The following is a 22781-nucleotide window of genomic DNA, read 5'->3' on the forward strand; positions in this document are numbered from 1 at the left end:
AATTTTAAAATGTTATTTGACCACACCCTTCAGATTAGCTCAATATACATTTCAGAATGTTTGTTGCAGTCATTTTCTTGTAATCATTTAAAATATTTTACTATTTCTAAGACATGCTTTTGTTATGTTTGGTTAATTTCAAGATTGAAAATATTACTTTATGAGGTCCCATAGACCTCTGCTTATTCCTAAAACTAAGCAATAAAAGGACTTATTGCAACTTAATGAACCTTAGTCAAAGCTGAGGCCTTATCTTCCTCAATTTCTTCCACTTGTTCCAACTGATCCACTACACTGTTAAAAAGCATGCTCTTGTGTTTAGAGGTTTCGTACGGGTACGACATGTATCATGGAAGAAATATAATCAAGCAAGGTTTTGATGCAGAACATATTTGCGAAAGGGCTTCTACAACCAGAACCTTGTAATCATTTTGGGAACCCAAATGATAAGCCCTGCTGCTGGTTACTGTTCTCATTGAAAAGTCTTTATGAAGTTATAAAGCTATCTGTTTCTGAGTATATGCCGAACAAATGCAAATCGATCTAATGACACTGCTAAGTAACAAATATCGGTTCTGTTGCACTTCAAGAATCTAAATGTTACTTTCAAAATAACTACTGCGTCTAAATCCTATAAAAAGGCACAGAAATACCTGGGGGTGTGGGGTGCCACACCCCTCCAATCTTTGAAGTTTCTAAGTAAACAATCTTTTGGTGGTACAAAACTTGTAAATAGCTTTGAAAAAAGCAAACATTTAGTAAACTAAAGCTTTTCGTCTGACACTCTTCAGAGTTTAAAACGTCAGAACATAGATCGAAAACTCTACGCTAAGAAATATATATACCCAGTTGTGGATCGAAATAGGCCAATCAGAAACACGAGCACATGACTGTAAAGGTTGACCAATCAGTGCCGCTTGCCTATTAGAATGTTACCAATGGAGTCCTAAGGTGAAAACGAACTCCTTTTGTCTACACAGTAGCGGTTTTTTCGTGCTTATGTAGATAGATTCTAAAACTGCTAGGTGGAACGACGATCGGGCTTGTGGACGGAAGCCCGATCGTCGTTCCACCTAGCAGTTTTAGAATCTATCTACATAAGCACGAAAAAACCGCTACTGTGTAGACAAAAGGAGTTCGTTTTCACCTTAGGACTCCATTGGTAACATTCTAATAGGCAAGCGGCACTGATTGGTCAACCTTTACAGTCATGTGCTCGTGTTTCTGATTGGCCTATTTCGATCCACAACTGGGTATATATATTTCTTAGCGTAGAGTTTTCGATCTATGTTCTGACGTTTTAAACTCTGAAGAGTGTCAGACGAAAAGCTTTAGTTTACTAAATGTTTGCTTTTTTCAAAGCTATTTACAAGTTTCTAAGTCCAATTTACATCAGATAATGACACTACATAATGAAGGGGGGAGGGTCACTTATGTTCAGAGGGGTACACCCTATAGTTGTGGGGAAGAAACTTCCTTGTACTTTGATACTATCGGATATCTGACTCAACAATATACTTTTTGATACTTTCAAACGTTCAACTGTCGCATAACAATATCAAAAACATTAATAAAATAACAGATCTGTTTAAATTGATTATTATAGAAAACAGTCGAAATTACTATGACTAGTGGTCTCTCATGTGCTCAATAAGACGATTTTGTACTCTGATGTTATTGGGACTTATCAACACTTTTTAGCTTATAATTTTGGGTCTGTTAAACTTGTTTTCAATACTTTAGGTGGCTTCTTGGGATTGTGGATGGACCTTCCCATATTCAAAAATTTCGATTGACTCCCCCAGGTTAATCTTAATGCTGAGAATTCTGTCACTTCAGAAAGAAAAATGACCGAAACGTGTAATTTTGAGGTTCTGTAAGCAGTACAATTCCAGAGTCAGGATAACATCACGGCCACATGGCCACTGGCCGGAGAAAGGTTGTAGAAACAAAGAGAAATTAAAGAAGGTTGCCAAAAATTTGGAAACTTGAGAAAATTGAAAATGTTTATAGCCCTTAGATTTTCAAAATACAGCTATAAAGAAAATGAAAATGAAATTAAAAAATCTTCTGTTTTTTAATATGAATGAATAAATAGAACTACTTTGAACTGTATAATTTAGGCATTAACTTTTTATAATTTAAATACAGTGAAATCTCGATATAACGAACTCTGAAGGGGGCCAATTTTGGACCAAGAGATTGGCAAAGCTGGTATCACTCCACTCCTAGTTGGTTTGTTGTCTTCGATTACTCCATATTCTTATTTGTCTTCTTCTGCTTCTCCATCTGGGTCTCTCAATAACGTTTTGTCGTCGCTTATTGTCAGTGTGTAAGAAAAAGGTATTTATTAGCGTTATTCGCAGCAATTCTTGACGCAATCAAACTTTCATCTCATATCAGCCAGTGCTTGAAGTGTAACATCGGCATGTTTTGCCGATGACAAAAATTATTTTCCCCCAAGAGAAAGTGATAAATGAACACCGAAAATAAATGAACAAAAATAACAGATGAAAAATTTTTGAAAAACTATTATGAAGGAACCCAAAATTTGGTTCGTAATAACAAGAGTTCGTTATATCCTGGGTTCGTGATACCGAGAGAATTTGTAAGGAGTTTGTTAGGCAGAATCCAAGAGACCAGACATTTAGTTTGTTATACCACGTTGTATCCGGGGTTTGTTATATTTAGATTCAACTGTATTCAAATTATACTATTTTTCATTAATCCATGTAAGCATTTACTTAGCACCTGTTTCTAAAAATATTTATAATTGAAAACAAGCTACTAATTTCTAGTAAAGTTTAAAAAAAATTGAATTACCAGGAGAGTGGATTAAAACTGGTTGTGTTCCTCGTTTTCTGACCATGCCCATTTTAAACCCATCGAAATGAGAAAGGTTTTAAAGTAGGATTTTCTTGGCCGAAGGAAGGTTGACAACTTTTCTGGACTCTGTACAATTCTATTACAAAATAACAAATGGTTTCTTGTCAGTCGGGAATTTTGTATCCTTTTCCCTCCCGAAATAACTTTCAATTTACGCCCCTGCTTATAAAATTAGATTATTTGTTTTGTTGTTTCTTACTTTGTTATGCTAAAATTTGTATCTATTTTTCAATTAATGAAATTTCATTTGCTGTATTGGCTGGAGGAAATGACTACCAATACAAGTCTGCCAGTTTTGAATTTTAATGGCTCGCTAAGTTCGCACATTTAAATTTACAATGGGGGTTATTTCACAAAATGTTGCAAAAGAGTCGCAAAAGTAAAAATTGGTTACATTGATAAGAGGGCTAGTCTAGGGTTGCCGAGGTGTGGGGGGAGGGGGGGTCGACCGCGCCAATGATTTGATAAATTGTCGGTTTTGTCGGTAATATTATGTCATTTGTCGGCAAATTCGCTTGCTTTTATGAGCATTGCCCCCACTTGAATAATGAATTTCCGCCACTGCCCTCGCTAGCTTTTTTTCATAACGGGGTGCCCTGATCCCATTTGCCGACAAAGTGGATCAGCCATCCTTTATTTGGCGACATATATGAAAAATTGCCGACGAAGCACCCCTAATTTCCAAAATACCTCTGGCTTTTACAATGAAATTTTCTTCCAAGGGGGCTGTCACACTTCCCACATCCCCTATAGAGACTGTCCTGGGATAGACCCCCCTGCACTACACCCCTGTGCTTACCTTAAAGTGAAAGAAAAAAGAATGGAAATGATTGATTTTATCAATAATGCTGAACATTGTCTTTTTGTTCTATCTTGTATTTGTCAAAGAAATTTTTAAATTGAAAGTTCTGTGTCCGAACTAAATTGTCCGAAAGTTTTGGTCGTATTCGAGAAACGCGTCTGTCCGCGGGTATCTCGAAGGTCAGACAAGAATCCATCCTTTACTCGTGGTTGTTCAATATGGCGCATTTTCGTCCTCCCGAAATTCAAGACAATCCAGACGGATGGGGCCCATGTGCTGTTCCAGCACGGTTCAAGGACATTCCATATCAACCATTTTCAAAAGGAGACAGAATCGGAAAGGTTCGTATTTAATAACAGTGAAGAGGAGTTGTTGCTTCGTCTACTTTAGAAGTTTTTTATCTTAGGCCCAAAAATTATTACGGCCGAACAACGTGCTTGAAAATATTTAGATTAGTTTATTTTTGCAGAAACTTTTTCGATTACAACCATGTAAGGATTCTACAGGGTTTAAGGCTAACACCTTATGCTTTCGGCTGGAAATCAAAGGACACAGTTAAGGATGTTGTAGATACTTTGAACGTTTAACTTTTCATATATGAAGCGGAAAAAGCATGTTGAAATTTTCAGTTGGCTGGCCAGTTCCTTTTAAAACTGATATCTGCATAATTTGCTGTCGCCTCCTTACATGGTGGAAGAATATCACATGAAATTATCATTTTCGTTCAGGTTTTTGCTGTTAGTACTGTTTTTGCCTTTGATTTAGTTTGATTAATGGTCATCATCATGCTTAATCAAGTTGAGGCCTTTAGCTTGATAGCTCTTTTGGATGTTTTTCTGATAGTCTCAAGCACCTAATTGTTCTACTTTATTAAGAAATTTATCACTTTATTGAGCGGTCATCAACAAGTAGTTTTTGTCCAAGTAAACAGAATTGGACTATTAACAGCTAAACAATTTCCCTCATTCTTAATGGAAAATACTATTATTCACCATTGATTAGGCCTTTACTGAAGTTACAAATGGCTTAAAACTTTTTTTATATTATAGTCATAATAGCAAAATAAACATACAGTGGAACCCCGATATAACAAACTCTGAAGGGAGCCAGAAAAAAGTTTGTTGTATTTAGAGTTCGTTAAAACAGGGGAAAATGTTTTTTATGTTCGTTTCACCATTGGTGCCTGAAAAACCTTCAGTGGGCTTGTTTAGTCCATCTCCATTTAACTCCAAAAAACCAAGCTGAATTCAAATAATACTACTGTTTGGTCATTGAAAATGAAAAACATAATGTTCCTATTACTATTTTGGACCAAGAGATTGGCAAAGCTAGCATCACTCCACTTCTAATTTGTGGCTGAATGTCGTCTTCCATTATTGCCTCTTCTTATTTGTCCTCTTCTGCTTCTTCATCTGAGTCTCTCAATAAATAATTGTCATCCCTCATTGCCAATGTCTCATATGTAAGAGGGTATTCGTTAGTCTCAATGTACTCATTCACAGTAATTCCTGATGCGATCAAACTTATATCTCATGCTCTATCAGCCAATGCTGGCTATGTATCATCAGCATGTTTTGCCGATTACAAATTTGATTTCGCCCCAAAACTTAGTGATAAATGAACACGGGGGATGAATAAATAAAAATTGCAGATGAAAAATTTATGAAAAGGGTAATTATGATGAAGGGATATAAAATTGATTCATAATACCTAGAGTTTGTTATATCTGGGTATTGTTTTACTAAGAGAATTTGTGAGGAGTTTGTTAATCAGAATCCAAGGGACCAGACATTTAATACTGGGAAGTTTGTTATATCTGGGGTTCATTATACAGGTTCATCTGGTTCTAATGGCTGTTTTTGCGTGTAAATCCTTGCCCCGAGGGCCCTCTGTTATCAAGCATGACAGCTATTTTATAAACCTCACTGGCCAGATGCATAGAATATAATGATGGCCCATTTTTCATTAAACCAAATTTTGCTAAATCTAGATTTAAAGCATAGCGATATCTAAAGAGGGGGCCATAGGGGGTAGCGAAATCAGCAAATAATCTGCTATTTTTTATTGCATCATTGGCAAATCGGCCAATTTTTATCGCATTATCGGCTGCTTTTGCTAAAATTGCGATCGAAAATGAAAATCTTGTTCAAAACACTTAATGTTCCTCTTAAAATTTAGGGACAAAAATGTCTGTTATAGTCTTCTGTGTTTGAATTTGTTCAATGAAATGCCATTAGGCCTTGTAAAGGCACAAACGTTTGAACAAATCTCTTCTCCTTTTTTGAATCATTGAAAGTGCATGTTTGCCAATGTATGTTTTGTCGCTGACAATAATGATTCCACCTAGAAATAGTGATAAATACACAGAAAACAAGAAGACTAAAATAACGGTGAAAATTTTTGGAAAAGTTTGTCATATTGAGGAAAATTATGATGAAGGGACTACAATTAGGTTGTTAATATACGAAAATTCATTATATACGGGATTAGTTTACCAAGAGAAGTTGATCGGAGGCAGAAATCAAGGAGCCAGATATCTCTTGTCATGCCGGAAAATAAATTATACTTGTAACCAGGTCAGGTTTCATAATATCGGGATTCCACTGTAGATTAGTCGTAAGGTTAATTCAAATTTTTTATTCAATCTGCAATCCTGATAAGCCTTTTTGAAGTCAGTGTGTGAACCAGTGGCCTTTTGGTATATAAACAGCGCCAAATGTTGATTCTTTAGTGATTCTTCCATCAAAAAAAAAAAAAGTACGGCCTTCCAGACTGTTGTGCTGTTCAAGTGATTTGAACATGATCTTTGTGACATCATAATTGTGCCGAAGGCTTGGGAAAACTGATACATGCACAGAAAATGTTCGGTGGCTAACTTTGACCCTCAATATCTCGAAAGCTGTGTTGAATATTCAAAAAGTGTTAATTTCTCAGGTATTCATGTTTGATAGGTTTTCATTTGAGTTCAAGTTAATTTTGCATGTCAGTTCACCTTTAAAATATGTCAAATCAGTCAGTCAACATCACAATGGTGGTATTTTCATTTTGTTTTTGAAGAAGAACAGGGGTCAACAGTTAAGCATAGACGTGTAGAAACCTGCCCAAAGATTAAACTATTGTATGTGTCTCTAATATAAAGTAACAAGGATGTCTTTACATGGTTAAACAACCAACAGAAAAAGAACAGCAATACAATGTTAGGAGAGAAACATGGGGAAATGCTCAACTTAATGAATTTTTTCTATCCATTTACTTTTGCCAGCCCACAAGAACTTGTAAACTGTCATAAACGTATCACCTGAAACAAATGCAAGGAGATAGGCAAGGCATCATGGAAAAACCAGGACCAAGAATTTCTTTGACTAGATACTGATGCTAGTTTCCGATACTTTATCTGTGTGCAATAGAAATTTTGAAAAAATATGCAAAATATAACAAGAAAAGTAGAACCCATACTTGTGGAAAACAGCCCTTTCCAACCTAACTGTTGTCACATAGACAGCAATATATTGTGACTTAGTCTTTAAGATTAATTTAGAATTTTTACAATTCCATGTCAAAGTGTTTCTTCTTTGCTTGTGTAATAATGTTGTAATTGCAAGAATGATGTTAACTATTGATTCATTACTATCCAATTACTGTATCGCATACATTCTACATTTTTCTTAGAACCTTCTTAAGCAGGACTTAAGCAAGCTTTATGAGTATTGCATCCCTGGATTTGCAAATTTTTGTATGCTTGCTTGAGATTGTATGACTAGGTATGAAAACAAAGATGATTTGGAGAGACTGCATATATTGACTTCTTTTTTACTTTTAAGGTTGCTGACTGGACTGGTAATGCTTATCAAGACCGCAAATATACAAGTAAGTTCCTTCTATCATACTTTTTCTTTAGCAATGGCTGAGTAAAGATATTACATAACAGATATAGGTGCAAGGATGACAAAGATATTAGGGTCGCTGACTACAGACCCAAGGTTCTGTAGTTCAAGTTCCTAACATGACCAAACTTATTTTCAGCTTGAGGAGAGTTGCCAGCTCTCTGTAATTCCAGGCGTAGGAATCACTAGGCACGGCAACATCAAGAGAAAAGACCTGGACACTGCTTGATAAACATACGCTTCTCAGTGTCCTAAATCTACCTTTGGAATTACAGATTGTAGAATTACCTTTGGAATTACAAATTGTAGAATTTTCAGGTTAACCACATCAATCACATTTTGCTTCCAAAAGAAAAGAAAACTTAGTTAATTAAGTTCAAGCAAATCTAGATAATATATTTTAAATAACTGGTTAGAAGTGACAGTTTCGTTGCCATAGATGAAATGTTGAAACCTTAGATGGAATGTTATTTCACTCTTTGGGCAATAAAGTATTTGGCCTTGAGTGGTGTAACAGCTGTCGTGAAAGATCACAGTATACAAGCAAATTATATCAAAATGGATAATGAAAAGATCGAAGGAAAAAGAAGCTCATGTTGTATCAGTGTGTGTTAAAAATGAAGTTAAATAGAACCAAAGGAAATAAAAATTCAAGGTTTAAGTTAGTTGTTTGATTATATCTGGCGAAATATTTTCAAGGATGGTTATTTGATGGGCTTGTGAAAATTACTGTTCAATGATCGGTGATATATAACGGGTTTTTCTTGTTTTTATAATAAATTGAAATTTGTAATCACATTTTTGTTTTCAATTGGAACTTTCAGTTAGGATTAGGCTCTCAGGATTATATTTTCAACATTTAATTGTATTTTGGTTTATGGTTTTTTGGTTAAAATCTGTTAAAAATTATCTGACTTTATTCCAGACAAGTATGCATCACAGTTTGGAGCTGGTAGCCAGTATGCCTATTACCATGAAGGGGATGAATCTGCATTCCAGCTGGTGGACACTTCAAAGCCTCATAAGACTGCTTATCAAAGAAATAAGCAGCGATTTAACAATGTGAGTATAATCGAGCAGATAAGAATTTAGAATAAGTTATTTTTTATGATTCTGATGTGTGTTTACACACTTGATGCACACAATTTAATTTTAATGTATGAGACAATTGTTGCAGTATTTAGAGACAAAGCTGTACAAATTGTGACTTGGTTTTATTTTTAGGCAAAATTGAAGAGAGAAAGGGAAAAGCAGCAAAGAAAAGAGGCAATTATGATGGGCCAAGCACAAACAAAAGGCAAAATGAAAGGAAAGTTTCAAAGGCACTGGACAAGATCTAGGTACAATGACAGACAGGTGAATAACTAGCTGATCATACACTGTCACATATGCATGACTTTCACCAGGGAAATGCCAGGAAAATGCCGGGGGGAGTTTCTTCACATGAACAATTTTATCGATGATAGGCTAGGGATATGTATAATTGTGTTAACAGCCTTTTCTTATGAGAGAGTTCTACTCAAATTGTGATCACTGTTTCTGATGAATATTACATTTAATTTAAATAATTAATTTGAGCAAGAAAAGGTTGTTAAAGTATTTGCCAGGCTGCTATGATCTGATCAAGAAATGCCACCTAAAACATCAAAAGTACAAAAATGCCATTCTACAATTTCAGAAATATATAACTGAAATTATTAATCTCAAGTGACAGATTTGCACATTGATTGTTCGTTTTTCATCTGAAAAAGCCAGATGCAGTCTGCCCAGGGCAGTAGCCATCGTCAAACAATGCCTTGCAATATCTTGGTATGTTCCATCTTTTAAGTTTTTGGTTTGTTCTTTCAGAACAATCAAAAGCAAAGAAATGCTTCAGTTGCTGTCAGGGAAGAATGGAAAGTGCTTGAGGACATGGATTTCCCCAGGCTGGCTAAACTTAAGCTGCCAGATATTCAAGATCCTACTGACTTGTAAGTTTTCAAGTTTAGTCTCTTTGCACAAGATATTTAGCGCTAAGTCCAATAAAAGAAGTAGAATGAGTTTGAAGCAGCAATCTTACTTCTCCCTGACATTGATTGTTATGTTTTCTCTTAGAAGATAGTTAAACAGTCAAGAAGTTGATTGCAATCTTGTTTGTTTCTGTTTATTTTTTGCATATCTCATAACTATCACAAAGATTCCATAAATTTGGTTTATTCGCATCTGCCTTTTTAGCACAGGGGTGACTAACTAGTTTTTGGGTGGGCTGTTGAAAAAATCTTACTGCACACACAGGTCAGATGGAAAGTTATGTGAATAATCAGCAATTATTGTGTTAAACAGTAAATGGATTAATATTTGCAGTTAGATGAAAACTTACATGAAAAGTTACACAAACAGTTACATGAAAAAGTTATTAATTATGTTAAATGTTACATTTCTTGTTTGCAGAATATTTATTGACACGTCACATTCAACTTTTAGTTGATGTGCGAAGAAAGTCATTTGAATTTGTTTCTGTATGCAGAAATTGTAGCTTTAACTTGTACTGTTCAGCTTTGTAGTAGAAACGTCTGCCTATAATAATCAGAAAGCATGCCTAATAATCAGACTGTATGCCTAATAATGAAAAGTATGCCTTTTAATGAATGATGAAAATTTAGCAGGGATAGCACTCCATTAACATAGCAAAAATTGTTAAAAAATTTATTGACTTAGCATGGGCCACAGAATATGCCCTTCTGGGTCACATCTGGTCCACTGACCGTATATTGGACGCCTACACGGACATTTTAGCACCTTCACAGGTGTAATGCAAGGAGAAAGGCTTTCAGATTTGTAACTTCAATGGTTATTTTTCATTGTTAACCCAAGGCACCCAAAGTAGGTAATCCTTTCTGCTGTAATGTACTTGAGTCTTGGAAAGGACCACCATTTGATCAGTTTTTCAAAATCAAGATTAGGTGCTTTTTTGAGTGGCCAGATCGACTCCTTTTCTTACAGAAACTAAGGACGTCTTTGCTTATTTGCTCCTAATCGTTGTGCTTAAAGCCTCCCCAACATTTCAGGCTTTTTCCTTGGGTGTAGTTAAGTGCGGGAACCCATGATATTTTACGTCTAAGCATACGAAGGTCATGTTTAATTTCAACGGTACTATTAATGACTGAGTTGTAAAATTTACTGCCTTGGTATTTGGATTAAAATCAATTGATTGAAAAAGCAACTTATTGTGTCTTCAAACTAACAATTTGATTTGTGTTATTCTTGAGTTTATATGTAATTTTTTCAGGTACAATGCTGGAGCCGTAGATTATTATGATAAGTCATATGATAGGATAACTACTCGAAATGAGATCCCATTAGAAGTAAACAACAAAATTTTCCACAAAGTCACTACCACAGATGACCCTGTAATAAGAAAGGTGGGTGATTGTTAATTTGTATGTCGCACAAAATGGCTTAGATTGCTTTAGAAAGGCAACCATTATGTACTCCTCACAACATTCTTTATACATTTGCTTAATTGTTCATCTAGTCAAAGATACATCTGTTGCAAGAAGAGCAAAGCTGGTTTTTTTTCATACATGAAATAAGACCAAGTCTGGTCCGAGTTGGCTACTGAAAATATTGCTGTAAATCTTTCAGTGGCTAATTTGAGGTGATTTATTTGCAAAGGTCATGTAAACGAACGCCTTGAAAGTCTGTTGAAGTTCAATATATAGCCATAACTGTTTAAGGAATTACAAATTTGTTTTTCATTGAAAATTGATTTGGTTTGGAAGATATTTTTAACGTTAGGTTATTCACTTGTATATAGTTGGCAAGCAAAGGCAATGTTTTTGGAACAGACACAATTATCAGTACGCTGATGACGTGTACAAGATCTGTCAATCCATGGGATGTCATAGTGCAGGTGAGCATATCCAGCATACTTTTACGCTTAATCATACAATCAGAAAGGTGTATGTAGCATTGCGTCATGGCCAAACATGGCTGCATGCCATGAAGTATGCGAAGAGAAATTTTTTATTTTGATAATGCAGAAGTCACTTGGCCAAAGATATTGTCTGCTAGGAGAGACAAATTTATTTGCTCATTATTGCTAAACATTTATTGCTGATGCATTGGAAAACGTAGTGCATACTGCAGCGTATTCTAACGAGAGGGTCTGCCGCTAGCACACTCGTAACGGCCAATGATTTACAGGCAACTAGCGTTTAAATTTGGATCCGGATTGTAGAACTCACTCACACAATTAGCCGAAGCAAACAGCATGGTGTGATTCACGGGTCAGACAGAACAAACATTTATCGACTCTGTTTTCAACAGAAATGTCAATTGGCATATCCAGACTTTCAATAGAGACTAAAGGGGAATAATAATGAATCTAGTAAATGAAAATTAATCAGATATAACATGGTTTTCCGAAATACGTGGTCTTTGCCCTCTGTAACGGTATTGATGGTATGCTTTTTGATCTCGTGGGTCACATGAGGCTGTATCATGGGCCAGTTGTATCGTGAGACCTAGTTCGTTCTGTTACCCTTTGATATAGATCCTTCTGCTCAATTGCTCTTTATATAGTTCGGCATTCATATAAATGATTTTAGAGTCATAATACACACACTGATACATTTACTGGGAGTGAGTATTTCCCCTGCTCAAGTAACTAGATAACTAATAGATAAGCATCAATAGAGGTTTTTATTTTTCGTGTCTTTAAATCCTTTCTATAATAAATCCTTTCTATAATTCTTATCAATTCTAAATGAATCGAATACGCTGAAACTCTTCATAATTGCTCCAAGAAATGAATGTTTTATAAATTCCCTCAGTGGTGTTCAACTGCTTAGCAATAACTTCAATAACGAGATTGCATTCTGGTTTTTTAGAGAGTTGGGAATAAATTGTTCTTTGATAAAAGAGATGATTCAGAGTTCGGTAAGTGTTCAAGAATTTTTTTTACGAGGATATAAGTTTCCAATTGTAACTTTCGAAAATTTAAAAGGAATATAAAATTGTACTATGCCGTTGTGATGTTATCACACTGCTCATGCAGAGCTCCCGCTAATAGCAATGATTAAAAGAGCAATGTTAGGGATAATCTGCAATATTTGGCCATTAAACCATTTGATGTTGCCATCAGATCTGAACTGTATGCTGAACAGTGGATTTATACATTCACAAACGTATTGAACAGGATACATCCAGTGTGAAGTATTGATAGGAGATGGCAGTCAGTATCTTGACTCATTTTGTCTTTTTATAATGAGTTCCAGTTACTTGTTTGTATTTCTTGTAACGCAATAGGTTAGTCATTCAACAGTCAATCACACTTGACGGACTACTGAAAACCCTTAATGCCATCTTTTACCAACTTAACTTCTAACCAAGCGCCCTGAGCTAAAAGAATCACCCTCACGTTACGCCATTTGCCATTTATGTATGCCATTTGCTTTGATTCCCTAGACTTTCTATTTAGTCACAGCGTTGAGTTTTGTTGCAGATCTGTTGACTGTCAACGAGACAGCCTGGGACCCGCTGGCAGAAGAAGGACTTAATTCGGCCAGTAACCTGGCTCTAGAGGCCACCTTTATAAATCAGAATTTTTCACAGCAGTGCCTGAGAAAAGGCGAGAAGTTGTCATTTGACCACCCTAATCCTTTTGTGGAAGACGAGCAAGAGCCCGTTGCATCTGTTGCTTATAGGTATGGCATTCTCTTATACACGATCAAGAAATATCATTTTCAGTGTTGTTATTAAGTCAATATCATCATTGGCTGAGCATCCATGCATTTTTGATAATACGGTGAAGAATGTTCTTTTTGCAGCGCATTTGTGCTCTTGATTCGTCATAGTCATGTTTGCCTCCTTTGAAATCGCTGGTAATACAATTTCGAATTGTTTTAACTATCCTGGTTTTTTGAGGTCAAATTGGGCTTTGAGACCTGTTCTTTCTCTGTTTTTTTGTAGTCAATGTTTGTCTTCGCCACCTTCTATTCCCTTTGACATCCTTGATTTCCTACATTTGAGGTTCCTTTATTTTTTTACTTGCTTTTTATTTTCCAGCTCCCTCATTTTTGTCAAAACTTGGGTAACCGTTTCCGTTTTTAAACCGCATTAAATTTCCTCCAGACAGTTATGTCAGTTGTTGGAGAAGCTATTTGGGACACTTTTCAATACCATCATCCGCGCGTGAAACAGTTTAGAATCGCGAAGTCTTAGAAGTTGTAAACATCCGGCGCGTTTGCCGCATGCGCAGTTCAACGCACCCTCTCGATGTAAGGAATGTGATATCAGCATTCCTTACGAACGCAATTTTCCGCATTACGCAACATTGATTAGAATTACGCATCTATTTGTAAATGACCCAAAGGAATGTTGTGCTAAATCTCGTTAACTATAAGATAGAACAGGTGCATAGGATTATGCGGTTTTTCGTGGCCCCTCCCATACTTAAGTCGCTTAATCCGCTTGGTACCTAGATTAGTGTGTAAATAAGCGAACAAACGGATCGCGGTAAATCTCGCCATGGGTAGCACTGTTCTTACCAGCCCGTCTTTCTGATGTTCTTATACCGCAACATTGTATCGCCTTCCTGTTATACTTTGCTTCAACTCAAGATATTCTTCGCTATGGTTATCAAGCTATTTGGAAACAAAACATTGTCTGATTCATTACAATGAAAAACATCCATATTTATCAAATCATTTGATGCGAGCAATTTTAGCCAAAGATGCAAACTTGCCAAGTAGCTTTTCAATTGTCACTTTTTTTGTTTTTTCTGTGTTAATTTTCCCCTTACAAAGAGCGATCCGGAAGGCCGATGAAGTACCAAATAAAGGGTCCTTTAAGTTTTTTCTGCTTTCCTGTCACCTGTAGCCAGCAAACCAATTCCTGTCACCGGGAACCCTTGAAATATATGGAAAATCAAATGATTAAGGAATTACAGTGTTCATATATATCAGTTACGGATTAGTCGTAAGGGATGTCTTTTTGGTCGGCTGTTGCCGTGTCGCAAAAGGAATCGAATCAGTTATAACCTAAACATTTCCATACTGAACAAAAGAGCTTAAGAAGTTACATTTTCTCTGCTGTTTTTGACATTCCGCCTTGTGATATCTGGAGCCTTGGATCACAGTGATGACCTGGGTCAGAAGTTGCTAAACGTAGTTTCTAGGCCAAGCGAATGTTCTATTTGAACAGTGTGGATCCTATAGCGAATTTATTCTCAATAAAATTTAAGAAATTTACTTTCGTAAATGACAGTCAGTCATAACACAAGGTATCGTGGGCTTTGTGTCTTTCTATTTAATGTCGTGTGTATAGGCGTATCGTCTTTATGTATAGCCGTACTCTCTATTCCTGACACTCTCTCTCTTATATCAAAGTCAAGCAGAAAGTTGACCATGTATTTGTACTAGAATTTCACTGTCTACCCTAACATTAACAGTCAAACAACTGTAAGCCAGTCATGTTTTGCTTTCTCTGCTGTGTACGCTGCTTTTGGTTCAAACGTTTTATCAAGCCAGTGTCACTCGATAGGAGTTCACGGAAACTCTGAAAGCAGCCATCATGTTGGTCGTAGATGCGCCATTTCTAGGAAGGATGAACCTTATTTGCTATCGGGCATATAAGTTTTATTTAGGAAAAGAATTGTGCTCGCTGTTAAATTTCCATCGATTCTGACAGTTCACTTTTTACTCAGTATTTGATCACAATTTGTAATGTTTACCAATAAAGACAAAAATTGTAAAATTATTACCAAAAGATTAGATTTTCTCAGTCAATCTCGATCTGCTGATTTTGTACAGTCTATGCTGCGTTGAATCATTGCCATTTCATCTATAAAAGTTTAAAATCGTGTCTTATTTTTCTCTTTTAAATACTCATAAGCTTTAGTACCACAGAATGAATGAGTAAGTTCTTCGTCTCTTTGGCTGTTTAACAACAAAGTTTCCCTATTGTATTTCTATCATCATATGATACATGTTGCTTTAATTTCCGGTTCTATTTTATGGAGTATCCAAAAGCATTTCGGATTTAAGTAAATTTGTCACCAAGTAAAAGCTATGTATTCCGAGTAGTTTCTTTGCTTATTTGTAACCTGCCGTTGTAGGTATCAAAAAGCGTATGATACCTAAATATGCTTAATGACTCAAAGTATGCTTGATGACAGTCTCTGGGTCTCAGATCGTCCTGATAACAGTCTAAAAACTGAATTTCTTTTGGTTTCTGAGGAAAGGTTTTAAACCTGTCTTTGCTTCAACTTAAGTTTCGACAGCAGACGAAGGCCTGTCTTGCTGTTGATTGCTTGGCACCAATTTGTATAGGTTGCTCGACCAATGAAGCCAGGGGTCTCATTGTCACATAAAATAGCATCTGTTTCTAATTTGGTACCTCGGCCTCCAAAGTTGGCCTTTTAGTCTCTAGGAATCATAAGTACCTATGCAAGACAATCAAGTGTAGTACAGGTAGATTCATTTCGCCAGCCTTAGCCGACTCTCTCTCAAACACTTTTATTTATAAGACTTTCATTGCTTTTGTTTAGATACCGGAAATTTGAGCTTGGAGATGGCATCAATTTGATCGTCCGTTGCGAACATGATTCCGTGCTGCAGGGGCCGTCTGGGGAAAACCTCTTCGTAAATATTAAAACCCTAAATGAATGGGACTCAAAGGCAAGTATTTTGTGCGTTATCATGTTATTGGCTTTTAAATGCTTCATTCTTGTCTACCTTTGATTTATTGTAACTTGTTGTTTTAAGTCATTGGTTTCGTTTACATGTTAAATATTTCTTTTAGGCTAGTGGAATCGCTTGGAGGGCGAAGCTCGATTCCCAAGGAGGGTCTGTATTAGCCACAGAATTGAAAAACAACAGCTGTAAGCTTGCTAAATGGACCTGCTCTGCAATTTTGGCTGGCTCAGAGTATCTCAAATTAGGGTAAGTTTTAAGCAATTCTCCTACCGAATTATCTCAAAAGTTGTCCCATTATAATAAGTTCCAAAGTCTATGAAGGAAGCGTGTTGTTTTTATTTTATTAATGCTAGGTCTAGGTAATTGCACTTTTGCTCAGTACATTTAGCCAATAAAGAGTTTAAATGTGTAGGTTTGTAAGATGACGCACTTAAAGAGCATTCGAAATACATTATTACAAAGGTGTTTTGCGTAAATTATTTTTACTAAACAGTAACAGATGACAGTCAGTTAAATTAATGATGACAATTTATTATTTTGCACTTCACAGGTACGTTTCAAGAATAACTGCTGTAGATTCTTCAAAACATGTCATTTTGGGAACACAGCAATTTAAGCCCAAGGAATTTGCTGACCAAATTGCGCTCAACATGGACAATGGCTGGGGTATTCTCCGTGTCATCATTGACACGTGCATGAAACTGCCTGAAGGGAAATACCTAATTCTGAGAGACCCTAATAAGGTTAGTACGTTTTTGTAAATTCATTTAAATTCTTGTCCAAAGAGGCTCAGCTCAATTAAATTGATTTGAACTAGCCCAGAAGTAGGTGGAACGTGAATTGAAGCATTCAAATTGGCTATTTGTTGAATGCAATGATCTATGTAACTGTCTTTGTAGTAGGCGGTGAACTGGTCAGCTTAAGCGTCTGTATCCCTCTTGTGCTCTTATTGAGCCATACAATGAAAGAGATCTTTGTTGTGCAGTGAACAAATACTGTTAAATCAACTGCCCTCTTCCTACTGAAACTGTGTAAGGCCTGGCAATAGAAAGTAAGGATTACCATGTCTTCAGATAAAAAGCTGATAATCCTATTAAGTGCAAGAGACTGTTTATTTCATTTGTATAATGTAATGGTTAATCTTTCGTTGCGTGAAGAAAAGATTTTTCTTTTATTTTTCACAACTTCCCTTGGAGTGCATCTGCAGTTAAATGATTTTCTTTGGCCTTGTTCGGTTTGAAGAGAGAACAACAGAATTTTTTACGCTCCATTCTCCCCCTTGATAGGTTTTTTGGATTTAAAGAAAAATACGACAGATTTTGCTTCTGGGTCAGTGACCTAGTATAAAGTCTCTTAAGGTGTTATTTTAACGATTGCGTTATGAGTTCGTGGTGAATGTATTTTTTTAAGATTTTTTTTCAAAAAAAGCAATAGCTATGCAATTGCTCTGATTGCAAGTAGATATAATGCGTGAGATGAATTCCAAAATAAAACTAATTTATTGTTATTATGGTCATATAGTAAATAGGGAACACCGCAACGCGCCGAGAACAAACATTTGATATTGCCCCAATTCTTTATGGGAACTAAATAATATGCCTCACTCCCTTAAAGCACCAGGAAGAGAAAAGATGGATTTGAAGCAAAATACAGTCATAAGTTATTAATGTTTTGTGTTTTTAATTTAGTTAAGGTTTTTGGAATTTCAAATATTATGTTTTATTTTGTTTATTAAATTTTATTTTGGAATTTCAAATTAAAATTTCAATGGGGTTTTACGTTTTGTTTATTTGCTTAATTATTTAAGTTAAATTCATTGAAAGGACGACACATATTGATAGCAATTTATTAATTAATTCCAACTAGCGATAATCTTAGTTCACATTCCGGAGCCACTATGTGTATTATTTTTAAAAAAATCAAGACAGCCTTCTGCGATTATTCTTCTACTTATGTTCCCAACTTTAGTCTCGAATTCGATAACGTTTCGTTCAGATGCTGAAAACTTATATGGATGTAAGAACGTCATATCATAGTTATACTCTTTCCAAGCTTTTACCGTCCTGTATTTCCATGAGGAACTCCAGCCATACTTTTTCTGCAAGTACAGACCGTTCATTGAAATTATATTCGATTTTGAGTCGAGAAAGTACAATGCCATTGGAACTGCAATTTCTAGAAACAGTCTGTTATCGTAAAAGTACTGTGCGATTTTTGTGAAACGTTCGGCGTGCGCTGCTGGTACGTAAAATATGTCTGACAGCGCTGCAAGGCAAACCTTCTGTCGTCCTGTGTTTTCAAGGAATATTTCAAACATGTTAGTGGTATTAAATGCTGCATTCTTTTCCATTGACTTGTAAAGTCTTTCACAGAGATGCCCCCTTGCGTACCTCGAAAACCACTCGTCCGGTTGAGAACCCATTACAAAACAATCCTCTGGTTTTGGTTTCGTGTCACCAAACCAGATTTTCTTTTTATCGAGCTGCAAGAGGTTCCACCAGTTGATAATCATGTCATCGTTGATAAGGAGGTAACCTTCAAAACCGGGCTGTCTCTTTATCCCCTCGACAAGGCACTGATACCCGTAAAAACCATACTCTTCTTTCCGTTGATCGATCTTTATGACGTCAATGCCCCCTTCGGAATGCTCCTCCGGGCCACAGAAAATAATATTTGGAAATATCGGTTCCAGGTATCTTTGAAGAATTTTAATGTTAGAATAAAAAGGGTGGTTGAAATTGACTGATAGCAGAATGTCTGCAAATAAGCCTGACTTTTTGGGTTCGATTGGAGTCTTGCAACCTTTTTCTGGTAGATTGTAAACTTTCTTGTTCTTTGGTTGAGTGTAGGAGGGATTCTTCTTTATTGACACTAAAAAGAAATTAACACCTAGACGTAGTAATCAATGGCAACCACGGGTTAACAAAATATGGTAACATAGAGAGTGGTAGCCAGACATTTTGAATTGTATGCTGTGTCCTAATCCATGGTAATACAATTACATCACTTTTAAGGTTTGCAATGTCCCCCAATGAAAATACTTTTTTGTGAACATGAGACCTATAACCTTTCTCTACTTGCAGTTATGAATACCTATCTTTTTACATACATTAACATACACAATTGTCGGACTAACTAACTTTTTAGATTCTTCTAAACACGTCAAGCCGTATCAGGTATACTCTGTCATACGATTGTTGCTGTTGGAAATGATTAACATTTTTACAAATGACATGCCACAAAATACTCAAGGCTAAATATTTTTTGCAAAATTTTCTTCTTTAGACTCTTTGCTCGATTTTATTCGATTAAACGAAATATCGGAGCATATCGTTTTTGCAAAAATACCCGAAAAAGCCTCTCTGAAGGCGCATACTGCTCCAGACTTCAACGTGAGAGTTGAAATTGACTTGAAGCTTTTTACTTTTGCCCTTGGAAGCAGGAAGGTGCCAAAGCAGATGATTATGTATCGTTATCAATTAATGACTGTCGCATTTTGTTTTGGGCGCTGTCTTGACAAAGTAGACTCTCAGAGTTATTTTGGATTTCTTCTCCCCCTATTAATCTTGTATTAAAATCTTATCCTTTATTTTCATGATTTTCTTCCTCTTTTAAATACTGCAAACCAACCAGAAATTGTTGCTATAGATAAGGGAATTGTGTCCAGAAGTCCACACAGGTTAGGCGTCGCATCTGTCTTGCTTCAACCTTGAAATAGCAATCGAAAGTCATAGTAATACAGTAGACGAAAGTTTCATCTTTATTACATCTTAACAAATAAAGAACAGCTGATATCAAAAGCCTACACAACGCTTTCACACGGATGGAATCAATGAAATTTTCATAATAATGGCGAGAAATATGTATTGCTATCCACTGAAATGATTCAGGTTCACAACTGCCATAATTGCTAAATAATTTGAAAGTGACCCAAGTATATAGTTTTTCTGTTTAGCTTTTTCTGCTTTCTTAGAAAACCAGGCGGGTGACATTTATTAACCAGCGTTCAATTCACCGAGCACATTGATGTTCTTACGTGAATAGGAATGGAATACGCGACCAAGGTCACACATTGTACTTGGTAATAAATGCTGTTTCTGTACTTGTGGTATCTTTGTTCATTGGGACGACATTTTGACAATGGCACCAGACTGTTTATAAGGGGCAATCTTTCATTATATCAAAGTTCAGCAGGTCCAACAAGATTCATTGAAGACTTTTCGGCTGTCGTGTTTCTAAACAGTCTAATTCACCTAGCTTATTTTTCCCCATTATCATAAATTTTTGCTATTTTACATTAAGCGTTGCTAATATTAAAGACTCCTTGTTTAAAGATGTGCAATATTTAGTTGTAACCAGATTTGTGTATTCAAATTTAGCTTTATAAAAAAGCAGGCTTATACTATTTTATTTTTAAGTAATACAGCTTACAGCCTTTTCTGCTTCTCTTTGATTTTCACCTGAAACGCACTTACATGCTACAGTCCATTTAACAAATTGCACTTACCAGTTACAAAAAGAAGCAAAACAGCATTGGCGAAGACAAAAGACCAAATGAACCCGGCGCGATCTCTCATCATTAGTGTCAGTGCTTGAATTCAACCCTTCATGAAATCGTTATTGACGATTCGTTTGGTTTTTGTATCCAAATAGTGGAATATTTTATTTGTATAAATTAATATATGACGTGCATAATGTGTTTATGTTGGTGCAAACCGTGTTGGATGTTGATTACTGATTCCCCTGCGTTACTTATATTCGTTGAATTTTGTTGAAATTGATTTAATTTTAAGTTAATCGTGATCCACAGGTGAAAATTGCTGGTGGCTCATTTAAGCCAACGCGCCAGTCCTTTGCAACCTTTTCGCGAACCGTGTTCTCAGCTCGCACTACCTGCGGTATCGCGCGTGATTTTTTTTGCGTTTGATGTTTCGCTCTCGTTGGTCATAGCACTCCTATGCCGGGGAAGCACTTCACGCAAACAATTTTTAGTCAAATACTTACGTATCTGCACATTTATATACCATAGAAGGCCCTTGAAAACATGTTTATCTTGATTAAACTTCGATTTATAGATTTTGCATCAAGTAGAAAATGTTTTGCTGACAACCCGTTCCTAACCTTTTTTAATTCTACCTTTCTAGGGCGTGATTCTTCTTTATGATATTCCTGATAATACTTTTGAAAGTGAAGAAGAATCAAGCGAGGAAGAATCAGAAGATGAAGGAGATGGTAACCTTGCTTTTTCACATTATTTTTATTTGTAAATTTTGCACTTCTAGCGTTTTTCTTTCAAGGTTGCCAAGGCCTCATCTCACAGACTCACAGACTTACTTTTCTCACGTATATCTTCCTGGTCCTTATTCCTCTTTCAAATCAAACCAAACCTCAGTGGTTGCTAAGCACATTCCATTCCACTACATTGATTATGACTATCACGTGCCCAGACATGTTGCGCAAATGATTGTCAAACGCGTCAATGTATCATTTCATTATTATACACTATTATTGTTCATTGCTTCGATTGTTTATTCTTACGTTTAAGAGCCTGTTCTCTGTGTTTTTCTGGAATATTTTAAATATGAAAAAACAAATGTTTAGGCATGGTCTAGTCTAGTTTGGACTAGTGGACTGAATGGTCTAGTTTTAAGCCATTTGAGCACCCCCGATCCACTGAAGTTCTCCTGCCCCCAACCCTGGACCCCAGTTCCATTGTTCACTAGCTGCGCTCATGAAATCGCACAGGTATTATTTTTCAAAACTTGGCAACCTTGTTCTTTATTCTCCGTGTTTTTTGTTTTTTTGGGAGGTACTTGTTAACAATATCAAGGAACTTTGGAATTATTTCATTTGATCCTTCTTTTTTTATTCACATAAGTGTTGTTATACGCATTCATCCCACTATCCCTTTTCTGCCTTTTCTTTGGTGGGATGCACTTCAAGTAAAATAAAGGATTTTTCTCTCTCTTCACTCGAAATTTATTTTTTCAAAGATTTATAAAACTTTTCAAAGCTGAGGATGATATTACCAGGCAATTTAAATGTTTTCATTGTTAACTTTTCCGTTCCGTTATAGCCATGCCTTTTAATTTTACCGAATTTTTTTCAGGAGATGATGAAGCTGATGAGAAAAAGAGAGAGAAATAGTTGAAATTGTGAACTAAGCTTTATCAATAAACGCAAATATGAGAGCAATTAGGAAGCAAATGTTGTTGGTTTTTTTACTTTTCGGTCACTCATGGATTTTTCTGTTCGCTTTGAATATGCTTTGAAAACCGCAAATAGTTTATTTGAAAGTCAGTTGTTTAGCTTTATTAGCGATGTGATCAAATACATCATTAACGACAGTTTCGATAAACTCGTGAGATATAGCAGGGGCTAGCCCAGATAGACTCACTTTGCGTAATTGAAGGAAAGGAGGAATGTTTTGCAGCGGCAGAAGAAACATTATCTTGAAAACTGGTATTTGTGTTAAATTATCGCTTAGTGGATCGTAAAAAAAAGCATGTGACCGATAGCTAAAATTTGAAA

At 36.0% G+C, this 22781-nt stretch overlaps 2 protein-coding genes across 2 annotated transcripts; one reads left to right on the forward strand and one right to left on the reverse strand.

Moving 5' to 3' along the window:
* Window positions 1-3871: 3871 nt before the first annotated feature.
* LOC135691627 (eukaryotic translation initiation factor 3 subunit D) lies at window positions 3872-22457 on the forward strand. Its single transcript, XM_065209555.2, has 14 exons — window positions 3872-4029; window positions 7510-7555; window positions 8498-8634; window positions 8797-8928; window positions 9421-9542; window positions 10841-10973; window positions 11369-11464; window positions 12444-12492; window positions 13058-13259; window positions 16103-16232; window positions 16357-16496; window positions 16801-16993; window positions 21395-21482; window positions 22360-22457. The coding sequence occupies exons 1-14, from the start codon at window positions 3907-3909 to the stop codon at window positions 22395-22397; spliced, it is 1629 nt and encodes a 542-aa protein (XP_065065627.1). The 5' UTR covers window positions 3872-3906; the 3' UTR covers window positions 22398-22457.
* LOC135691628 (uncharacterized) lies at window positions 18019-21398 on the reverse strand. The gene is made up of 2 exons (XM_065209556.2): window positions 20758-21398; window positions 18019-19121 (listed from the first exon to the last, which is right to left on the reverse strand). Exons 1-2 carry the CDS (start codon window positions 20828-20830, stop codon window positions 18130-18132), a joined length of 1065 nt encoding a protein of 354 aa, XP_065065628.2. The 5' UTR covers window positions 20831-21398; the 3' UTR covers window positions 18019-18129.
* Window positions 22458-22781: the final 324 nt, after the last annotated feature.

The sequence above is a fragment of the Rhopilema esculentum genome, chromosome 13, assembly GCF_057945365.1.
Source record: "Rhopilema esculentum isolate cy_ngs chromosome 13, ASM5794536v1, whole genome shotgun sequence".
Lineage (NCBI taxonomy): Eukaryota > Metazoa > Cnidaria > Scyphozoa > Rhizostomeae > Rhizostomatidae > Rhopilema > Rhopilema esculentum.